Source organism: Rhamphochromis sp. 'chilingali', assembly GCF_963969265.1.
Source record: "Rhamphochromis sp. 'chilingali' genome assembly, chromosome: 14".
NCBI lineage: Eukaryota > Metazoa > Chordata > Actinopteri > Cichliformes > Cichlidae > Rhamphochromis > Rhamphochromis sp. 'chilingali'.
The window spans coordinates 32,204,866-32,216,299 of record NC_137941.1 but is presented as its reverse complement, the minus strand read 5'-3'; the positions used below and the strand labels follow the sequence as shown (position 1 = coordinate 32,216,299).

General features: G+C 39.3%; 1 protein-coding gene across 1 annotated transcript; it reads right to left on the bottom strand.

Moving 5' to 3' along the window:
* Window positions 1-124: 124 nt before the first annotated feature.
* Window positions 125-4,605, bottom strand: nms (neuromedin S). Its single transcript, XM_080902301.1, has 6 exons — window positions 4,524-4,605; window positions 2,860-2,906; window positions 2,401-2,457; window positions 1,700-1,726; window positions 1,554-1,607; window positions 125-1,120 (listed from the first exon to the last, which is right to left on the bottom strand). Exons 1-6 carry the CDS (start codon window positions 4,594-4,596, stop codon window positions 1,028-1,030), a joined length of 351 nt encoding a protein of 116 aa, XP_080758427.1. The 5' UTR covers window positions 4,597-4,605; the 3' UTR covers window positions 125-1,027.
* Between the last annotated feature and the right edge of the window lie 6,829 nt (window positions 4,606-11,434).

Below are 11,434 nucleotides of genomic sequence, written 5' to 3'. Positions count from 1 at the left end.
GATACTCATGTCTTGTGTAACAATCTGCCAAATTTGCTTGGTGACAGTTTCTGTCCAATGACACCAATTTTTTATTTATTTTTTTGCATTTGCAAGCAACAAGACACACGGCAGCTTTAGCAACACACTTCAGTTTTTTTCCAGCTGTACAATCAAATTGTTTCTGTTAACAAAAAAGTTACAGATGCTGTTGCGTGGTCCATCAGTTGATTTTGAGTGTGATGTCCGCAGGTGGATCTGCCAGCTGCTCTTCTTCTGATACGTGTGTGTTTGTTTGTTTCCTTTTACAACATCCCCTCTGGCAGACCTCGAATCTTCTGTTTAATTAGCAGGAGATGAAGAGAAAGAGTCAGTCACTACATTGAACCTGAGTAGTAATGCAATTAAAAGTGATACATGCTGGCTAATTCTTAATCACTGGTTCACTACTTCTTCACTACCTGAAAAGGTTAAGTCTTTATAGGCAGAAGAGAAATGAGTGGAAAGTATGGGGTGTGTGCGTGTGTGTGTTTTCGAGAATGTCTGCTGTATGTGCAGAGAAGAGATGAAAATGTTTCTGCTGTTTTTAGTCTTAATAATGGAAAAAATGCACATTTTCACTTTAGCGCCATAGTTTTAGCATTTATTATATCTCTGAAGTGTATGGAGTCAATTTTAGAGGGGCTAAAGGACAGTTTGGGCAACTTTTTCATGTGTGCTGTGCCAAAAACATTTATTTCCCCAAATTTTAATCTAGTTTCTTAACTGTATTGTTTTGCCTACTTAGACATTTTTTAGTGAGATGAAATGAATTATGGGAGCAATAAACAGTTCCTGCTTGAGCAGCTCAAAACCCCTTCAGCTTGCAAACACTGATTAACGTGAATGGCTCACCAGCCAAAAACAGTTTACTACCTCCAATTGTTAAGTAGGAAGCTTTAAAAGTCCCTAAGCTTGAGAGATGACCTCAAATGTCTGCAGTTTTTCTATCCGCTTCATTCATAACCCTGCTCTGAAATCTCCAAGTAAAAAAATCAGTTAAAAGCATTCAGATCTGTGTTCTCACCAAAAGTACCACCTTCTTCTTTCTCCTCTGGGAAAGCTTTGGTGAAAGTCGCATGAGAGGGTGAACTGAATGAGACTGGAGGAAGAAAGGGAGAGAGCTTCATGAGGATCTGCTGAGTAGGCCAAAAGACCAGAATTTCGCTCCAGATTTCAGTATTTAAAGTCGCATTTGCCACCTGCTGTCATGCTGTATCAGCTCTGCGAGCGAGCCGACAGCATCCAAATGGCCAGCTCTGAAACTGAAACTTATTTAGGTTTGTTTGCCGTTTTCGGGGGTGAAAAAAAGAGTCTTTAGATTCGTTCACTTCAACAGGTTTTGAATAAAAATTCATAATCAACCTGAAAGCCTCAAAGCAGATGTTTTGTGTTCTCCTTTTCCACCCATGCTGCCAATTGAAATGACCAAAAGCAGTTTAAGCACTGCATTAAATTAAAGCAATAACTCTCGAAAATGACAAATAAATGGAAACATCAGACACTAAGTTTGATTGGTTTGCTCATTTGCTCACCTCTTTTTGTACAGCTCCAACAGAGTTGCGTGCTTTGGAGTAATGAAACAGGAACTGGGGGGGGGGGAGCAGAATCAGTGAGCTGGTGCTGAACAAACAGCAGAAATGATGGAAAAGTGTAAAGACAACTAGGGAAGAAAACCTACTCTTTTGAAGACATTCTGAACCTGCTCCTGTGGGGGAAGGAAAACAATTAGGCATTAATAACAGAATTAAAGTTCTCACACTCTATCCTGCCTCCATTGACTCTTGAATACAGTAAACAGGCAAAACAGCAATAATTCAGCAAAACGTAAGAGAGCACACAATGATTCCAGCTCTGTTACTTCCTTTGGGTATTGTGGTATCATGTCACGTTGTCTTCCTGTTGACTCGGTGGCTCACCTGCCCACTCCATAACTTCAAAAAGAGATAAACTTGGGTAGCAACCCAGACATAGTCATGTTTATCCTGCTAACCGTCAGGATAACCGTCTAAAACTGTCTTTTTTTAGAAGCACTTTTTTTTCATCTCGTCATTTCTCCTCTTTGTACTTCTGCCTCTGCTGTGATGTAATGTTTTTTATTTAAAGGACGTGCATTTGACACAGCTTGCTGAAGAGAATTGAAATTTGACATGTGACCATCTATTGAACTGGACTTTTATTTTTTAAGGATTAGTTTGTCAGCTGTGGTTTGAAGGTATGGTTTTTCACAAGTCAAGCATTAAAAGCAGTTTTTAAAGTCATATAGTTTGTGATCATACGTCGAAAACCCCTTTAAAGTGTTAGCATGAGGCCTATAGCATAGAATAGAATAGAATAGAATAGAATAGAAACCTTTAAAGTAGCTTTAAAATGTTTGCCTACCTCATTCTGGTCTCTCCGCAAGACACCACTCAAATCATCACTTCTGATCCCTCGCACCTGCAGACAAACAGTACACTTATTTACAGCTTGAAAGCTGGCAGTGAATGCAACATAATACCTTTGACCAGTGATTTTTCTATTCTTACTTCTTATTTTCCCATAAAACACAACATCAACACTGTTTGAAAGTAAAATAGAACATTTGTACTCAAACTTCTAAGTGTCTGTATATTTCTTGTCACAGAGTTGCTCAAAGCACCGAATGTGTGGCTGAGTGCAGATGACACTGTTCATCAAACTGGCAATAAGTAGTGCTAATTACACAAGAAATGTAGACCAGAATGAGTGGATCATCCACTAAGTTAGGAGGAAAATAACAACAGCAAAAACAAAAATTGTAGAGACTTTGAAAAATGCCTCAGTGATGGAGGGATGATTGTAAATGAAGAGTCTCACTACCTTTTGTAACACTATGCCGTCTTCCCACTGATCAAGAGGACTGGCATCTGGATAAAGATACACATAATGTTAATACTTATCGATCTTTTTATAGTAGGGCAGCATAATTCAATAAATGTAATATTGTAATTGGACTGATACCACGATGTCATGCATATGTAGTCCAAAATAATAATTTAGAAGTCCTGTATCGTCATTTATTGTATTTTTATGTGTTCAAATTTCATATTATTATTATGCCTCTAATATGAGGAGGCTGCTGGTGTATGTTTGATGCAATACTACATATGACTGTGAGGCTCGGGCTGCTCATGAGTGACTGTTATCGAACGACATGCTGAAAACGTTCAAGCTTTCCTCAATAAGCATCTTTAAGCTGTCAAAGAAACATTTCAGAATAATAACATACAGGTTGGAGATAGTGTTATGAATTTCAGAGATCTCATTAAAAAACCTATTTGGACCGACATCCACTGGTTCTGTATCATTTCATTTACAATTTTCTCCATGTTAACATGTTGCTGTCTGCATAGATGTGCTTACGTCACTGTGCGTTTCAGAGTTAAAACAGAGCGCAACATTTTAATATGAGGTCAGGTAAATGCTTTCCATCCAGGTATCACACTCCTTCATTTAGAAGGGAAATTTATTTGATAAATCATTTTAATAGGGGATCGGTACTTGTAATAGAGTACGTTTTAGATTGATATAATTCTACTGGTACTAAATTTTAATAATAAATGCATTTTTTTCTCTTACAATGAGTCATTTATAAAAGATTTCCCCAGTCTGAGCAGAGCACCCAGACTGGAGTAAGACTGTACATATTGTACCAGTTTTTGCACTTGCACACATTATGACTTTTTTTAAAAAAGTGGGATAACCTTGAGCTAACATCACCTATAGGGGAATTTATGAAGAATTATTATTAATCAGAATCATACATTATGCCTATCACATCTTGGTGTATCACCAGTCACCATTCATTACATCACAATCCATTCACTACATACCAATTTTATACTTTTGTTTAAAATATCCAGTGAAGAAGTCTTATTAATTAAAAAGACTGCGCAAGATACTGCATCTTTGAGTACAAAGCACATCAACCTATATTTATTAGCTCATTATGGATCTATACAGCACTGATAAATCATTCAGTGACAATGAATGATTGAGTTAGAACTTATTAACCATTTCAATGTTGGCTACGTTGTGTTACATTGTGGTGTTAGTCCCTCTTTAATTGCCTCTGAATCCACCTATGCATTGCTTTTTTTTAAACATATACTGAGAGTTTAAGTGCAAGCTGAAATAGTCCTACAACTATGACTCAGATATTCCTTATTTCCTGAAACCAGTGATGAAGCCTATTTGTTATATAGTGAGCTGGAATTTTCCACTTCTTGCATCAGGATTAGTATACCATAAATAATTATTTTAAAAACTTACACTAAATGTACGACTGGCTTCATAACTTACAGGCGCATTCATAAAGATATAAAACCTTAAAAAATGCACTCAAAATTACACTTTGCTTATAAGCGATCACCACTGAAAACAACTTTTAGAGCATGATTAATTTTAGCTGCCAAAAACAACTCATGCACCTTGACGATGGTGCTGGTTTACATGTATCTGACTCAGTATCATGCTTCACCCACCTGTTGTGCTCCAACATCCAAAGCAAATGAATAAACACAGCAGAAAAAGTTGTTGCACAGCTGACAGAGTCATATCTCCACTTTCTTCTTCTTCTTTTTTCTCTCTGTGTTTGAGGAAGGTCTGCTTGACGTGGCTCTGCTCTCCGGTCTCGTCTCCTAACAGCTGTGAGTGTTCTGAATGCATTGCCCTCTGCCCGCAGCACTTTAAAAGCACGCAACTTTGCTGGCTGACATGCATCTCCTCAGGTGGCCAATCACAAACACACCAATCTGAGCATCAGCAAACCCGCTTGCGCAATCTCCAACGCACCTTGCACTCCCTCCATCTCTCTCTCCCTCTCTCTCTCTCGCTCCACTCACAGGGCGTAGAGTTGGAAAAATACAGAGCACTTGGAATGTTGAGCTCTGGGAGTATTGGGCTGTTTTGCTGCGTGGACTGACGTCAAGTTGATAACAAAGATATGACTGGTCTCCTTCAGGAAAAGGAAAGTGGATGGTGAATCTGATTAAGAAAAACAGCCAATAAACTGCATTAAATGTTAAAAAGATTACCAGCATTTAATGTGAACTCCTGCTGGGAAATCGTTATTAACGAATGATAACTGTATGAGGTACTCACATATCGCCTAATTAAGATACAGAAACAAATGGACACTCTCAGGTGATTCCAAAGATCTGCAGCTATAAATGAATATGAAGATTCATGCTCTCCTGTTCTGGTCTTGATGTAAATGTTACTGGGATGCGATTGGACGGTGATTAATTTTCATATGAGGAGATTTGTATGAGCTTGAGTAATATGGTATGTTTGCTTTAGTCAAAAAGTTCTGCTTTAAAACAACCTAAAACAGCATGTTGTTGTTTCTGCTGGGTTATCACATGCTGTAGTACGTTCTTACAGGACACATTATTTCTAAATGACTTGTGTTAAATCCTGGCAACCCTGGACTTGCAATATTCCTGTCACTTCAAAGATAATCTGGAAATGTCAGGGAATGAGTCTCTGCTTCGGGAAAACCAAGAATTGAGCTTTAACTTGTTTCAAACCCCATTAGAAGCCTCAGCAGCTTCTAAAAGTTTCTGAACACAAGAGTTTCATCAACTAGGGAAGTCTAATTTTTCAGCTAAATCTTATTCTGAGAAAGTAAGACTGGCCTGGCATCTGTTAGACTGAAAACCCTATGAGAAGCTACAGGGCAAGTTAAAGCTTGCTAAAGCTTCCTGAAGTAAGCATTCATAGATAGATAGATAGACCTGAAGCCTGCATACGTTGTTGTTTTATTTAACAGATTAAGCAGCACACCTTGTGTCAGGTGGTGCTGTGACGTGGACACTGTATGTTATTCTTTCAGGGATTAACTGTTCTGATCGAGTAGACTGGAGGCAGAGCACTGCACTCATATTTCCCCTGACACTGACACCAGATTTTGTACCAAAACCTACTAATAAAGGTGAATCTGCATTGTTACACCCTGGAAACACTTAATTTTTTTCTTATTCATTGTTTTGGTTTTCCTATTTTTTTTTCCAGCGATCAACTCACAGGTGATTAACACCCGATTCTGAACCTCTGCTGTGTTTTTTAACCTCTTTTTATTCATTGTTTTGGTTTTATGAAAAAAATCTGTCCCACAAGAAGCAGATAATCTGTTATCTGTGATAGACAGACTTTCGTTGTAGACAGGCAGAGAGGAATATATTAAACCAAAGGTTACAGACAAAAATGATCTAATATTTTTTGATAATCTATGATTATCTCTCACCCCAACCGGTCGCAGCAGATGGCCCCACCCTGTCCTCAGCCTGGTTCTGCTGGAGGTTTCTTCCTGTTAAAAGGGAGTTTTTTCTTCCCACTGTCACCAAAATGCTTGCTCATACGGGGTCATATGATTGTTGGGTTTTTCTCTGTATGTATTATTGTAGGGTCTACCTTACAATATAAAGCCCTTTGAGGTGACTGTTGCTGTAAATTGGCGCTGTATAAATAAAACTGAATTGTTTTTAATACCTTTTGCTTAAAAGTCTTCATAAGAAATCTGCATAAGAAAGACGGACACTTTTCAATGATACAAATACTAATTTTGTGCATTCATATTTTGCTGTTTTGCAATATGTTTTTATCTTTCTGTAGCTTTGCTTTTATTCTGTTTTGCATGACTGTGGGTACCAGTGCATTTACATAAACCCTGACTGAAAAGCTTAAACCTTAAACATAATTTAAGTGATTATCAAATGAAAAGTCTACTCAACCTGCTGATTGAGCCTCTTTGTCATGCAACAAAGGGAAGGGGGAAAAAGCAATAAACTCAAACATTGTTTACTCTTGAATCTTTCAAGTGTGCGTATATGAAGATCTGGTAATCAGGGGTCATCTTGTGTGATTGCCTTGTACAAAAACAAAGGAAATGGGAATGACTGAATCACAGAGAAACAGTTGATTTGTTTCTCATTTTGAAAAATAGACATGCTCCATTCCACGGCACTTACGCAAAAACCAAATGCTTGATTTAAAACATACAGCAATGACGGATCTGATGAGAAATAAATGGTTATTTTTTCATTTGTACTTTCAGTTTAGGTAACACGTATGTACGTACCAGTTTTACCTTTGCTATTCAAAGGAAACACAAAAAACTATGATACCAAGCTAATGAAGTTTTTGAGTAGCAAACAGTGATATAGCAATAAGAAAATTTGCAAAAATGATGACTTATGTAACTTTAACATTGCCTTTTACTACTTTTAAAATAAAATAAGGATACTGGGGTTTGACACGGTGACCGCCAAGGTGATTGCTCTCTGGTTCGGTACAGCTTTTATCTGTCACACACATCTTTGTGCTAACAGACAGGTGTTTCATTAAGTCTCGCTGAGGTGGCCATACTTTTCACCCTGTCAGAAAATAATGATCATCACATTTTTCAGTAATCTACGTTTGTGGGCTACAGTCAGAAGATAGTTCTTATTTTCTGTTTGGGGTTGGGTGGGTAGTGTTTTTCCCTAAATGGTAAATGGACTGGTTCTTATATAGTGCTTTTCTACTCTGTCTGAGCACTCAAAGCGCTTTATACAACTAATTCATTCACCCAATCACACCCATTCACTTCTAAGCTTAATTGCTAAGTATCTAACATTCATACACATCCACACTCTGATGGATGCATCAGAGAGCAACATGGGGTTAGGATCTTGCCCAAGGATATTTGGCATGCAGACTGGAGCAGCCTGGGATCGAACCACCGGTTGATCTGCTCTGCCACCTGAGCTACAGCCACCCCAAATGAGCAGTAGAGACTGATATATTAGATAAATCATATCTGTTAAAGCAGAGCTGTAGCTATAATGTAGCAGCTTAGGATGCAAAACCATATTTTTCAGTCTGTGGTCTCCTGTGCTTCCAGTTCTGATCCTTTCTCTTGTGCTTGTGCTCCATGGCTGGTCTATGGCTGCCCATCTGGCACACCTATCTGGCACACCTGGCTCCAATCACAGTATCACCAATCCTCCACCCTCTCTCAATGGCATCCCCTCTTACCAGTTGCTATAGAAACAGCCTCCTCATTTGTTGTTTTAAGTTTTCTGTAATGAATTCCCTCGTGATCTGTGGCGCTCCAACGTTGACTCTGTTCTGCATGTGCCAGTCAGATGCTCTCTTTGTTCAGTCTGCCATAATCTCTTTTTTTCTATATAGTTGTGGCCAGGTTCTGACATTACTGGAGTTTTTTTTTTTTATGTTAAGAAATATAGATTTTTGTCACATAATCTTATCGTCTCCATGTGCAGGCATGATTGCCGCCTAGAAATAGACCACGAGAAGGTTTGGGTTTTCTTTTTATATGATCCTGGGCATCTAATTGCATGATGCAGACAAATAGGAGGCATGTATTTTAATCATTCTGAAAATAAAGTTCAAAATGTTAACCTACAACAGGTGTGTGGAAGACAGGACTGTATATACACTTAATAATTACACAGCAAGACACGGAAAGGAGAAGAACTTGGCTGGAAGTAAATTAAATTTAAAAAATGGCAGAAGAGTGAGCACAAGAGGGCAAGAAGGATGTGCTGAAACAAGGCAGAAAGGGCACTAGAAGCGCAGGAGAGGATAATTAGTATAAAATTGATGTAGGAGCTAAACTCAAAAGGACAAAAAAATGATATCATACCAGAATAACAGAGGAACAGAAACAGAAATGTAACAAACATGAAAATTCAAACTTCAAGCATTAGAAATGTCATTGAAATGTGTCAGTGCAGGAAAAGCAGACAGTGTGAAATGGTTCTACTGGTTCTTCTAGAAAAATATTCACTGAAGTCCCAAATATGCAGCTACTTAACTGTCTTCATCACTGGTTGTGTGGTATATGTCACACAGTGGAAATTTGTATTTATCTTGTATATTGTTTTTATTCTGATTTTTAGTGTTTATTTATGAGTGTTTTATTTGCATGGTTTTATTCTGTTTCTATTGCATGGTTTTTAGTGTTTTATGTGACATGGTTTTTATCCACTGTGGACTGGCTGCACATGGGACAAATTAGCTGATAGGGACCACCTGCTGAGGCAGGGGTGTGTCCAGAGGTGGCCTATCAGCTGTGTAAAGACCTTTTAAAAACAGGCTAGCTGGGCACTGAAAGAGAGAGGCCCCAGACTGGAAGGTTAATGCGGCGACCAAGTCCTGACCTCATGGAACGGCAACAGTAAGAGACAACGCGTGTGATTGGCAGCAGGGCAGAGGTTTACCTCTGCCTGCATTTGTGAGTAGGGTCTCTACTGTTGTTTACTGGGTGCAGCTGGATTGGGAGAGGGTCACCATGGCATGAGCCAGGGCCGCTTCTGGGACCATTGTTCTGGCCCCTATTTGTTATGTTGCAGGACACCGACGCAAGGGGAGCTGTGGCGGTGGTCGCATCATGGATTCGGGTGCAGAACGCAAGCCGGGCTGGGAAGTGATGGGCCAGCGGAAGGACAAGAAGATGGGTGGCTCTTTCTTGTCTGCTGAAGACGGGGCTGGCGTGGACTCTGCTCTAAAGGAGGAATTCCTGGCCTGCTGATGGACCCATAATGAACATGTGGCTTAATTATAGCAGGGGGGGTTTAGTGAATGTAGAAAATGGTAGTTTTATGGGTTTTAGAATTGTTTTTAGTAGAGAGCAAACATTTTATGTACATTTTAAGGGTGTTTTATTTGTGCTCCCTGGCCTAGTAATAAACTGTTTCTGATCAGACCTGCTCCCTCTCTGTGCCCGTGGTATCTGACTCGCTTTAGTGTCCGCCGCGCGTTACATTAATGTAACGCGCGGCGGACACTAAAGCGGTCGCGCCAGAATGTCACGCTAAAAAGAAAGATTCTTTAAAATACAAGGGGGAGCAAGCGAGTCAGATACCACGGGCACAGAGAGGGAGCAGGTCTGATCAGAAACAGTTTATTACTAGGCCAGGGAGCACAAATAAAACACCCTTAAAATGTACATAAAATGTTTGCTGTCTACTAAAACAATTCTAAAACCCATAAAACTACCATTTTCTACATTCACTAAACCCCCCCTGCTATAATTAGGCCACATGTTCATTATGGGTCCATCAGCAGGTAAACCTCTGCCCTGCTGCCAATCACACGCGTTGTCTCTTACTGTTGCCGTTCCATGAGGTCAGGACTTGGTCGCCGCATTAACCTTCCAGTCTGGGGCCTCTCTCTTTCAGTGCCCAGCTAGCCTGTTTTTAAAAGGTCTTTACACAGCTGATAGGCCACCTCTGGACACACCCCTGCCTCAGCAGGTGGTCCCTATCAGCTAATTTGTCCCATGTGCAGCCAGTCCACAGTGGATAAAAACCATGTCACATAAAACACTAAAAACCATGCAATAGAAACAGAATAAAACCATGCAAATAAAACACTCATAAATAAACACTAAAAATCAGAATAAAAACAATATACAAGATAAATACAAATTTCCACTGTGTGACATATACACAGGCCTTGTCCACCACAGGACATCTTCACTTCAAACCCTCAGCTACTAGATTCTTCTGTCTGTCCAGAAACCCTTTAAACTCAGTGCTTGTGGCCATATTGATTAAAGAAACTCGATGAGTTTGGTATCATGTTTCTATTTATCTGTTGCCAGTTTTATTTAGAATAGATCGTGTCCGAAAAAAAAAAAAAAATCAGTTTCCATGTTACAGGGGGTTGAGGAGTTTTTCCAAATGTGGACATGCTTGTCAGCGACACCGGACCCATTAAAATTAATGAATTCACGTTGCAGCATGAGGTCACAAATACGGATTGCTTCTTCCAGGAAGTCAAAATTAAAAATTTCACAGGATCTCTAAAGCTGTATCACTGCTTTCTTGTAAACAAATGAAACTCCAGTTCACCGTGACTGTTGCGCATTATTTGTATACTTGAAGCCTCAAAAGCATGTTTTTCCTCATAAACTATTCGATTATGTGAGATTATTGAAACTATTCTGTTTCTTCCACCCATCCATCCCCAGCAGCCTGCTGTCACTCTGTGTTCAGCCTTTGTTGTAACTGATCATCGGTGGAATAAGGTGAAACCAATTCAAGAATATGAATCTCACTGAATATGTTCTCATGTGTGAATCTTACAGTAAAGAGGAGGCCTCCAGAGTGCTGCTAGCTGCTACCAAAAGCTTCACAGTGTAATTCTGACAGCCACTATTTGCAAGATTAGAATATTTGAAACCTGAATCCAATGAATCAGGAGACATTATAGCTCATCATTTTCTTTCCATCTTTCAAACCTTTTATTGTTATCTTCACTACCCTGTAGAAAGCGAACCGTAAGTAACATGATCCACTGAATATTATTAAACAAGTGAGACAGATACTATTCAGCCTCTGAGGAATTCACGTCTGTATCACCACCTGATCTGATTTTTCACTCA

Coding starts and splice junctions, on each gene's coding strand:
- nms (XM_080902301.1), bottom strand. CDS start 4,596: ATGACTCTGTCAGCTGTGCAACAACTTTTTCTGCTGTGTTTATTCATT. Junction 2,907..4,523: donor TGGATGTTGGAGCACAACAG/GTGGGTGAAGCA, acceptor ATCTTTATCCAG/ATGCCAGTCCTCTTGATCAG. Junction 1,727..2,400: donor TGCGGAGAGACCAGAATGAG/GTAGGCAAACAT, acceptor CTTCCCCCACAG/GAGCAGGTTCAGAATGTCTT.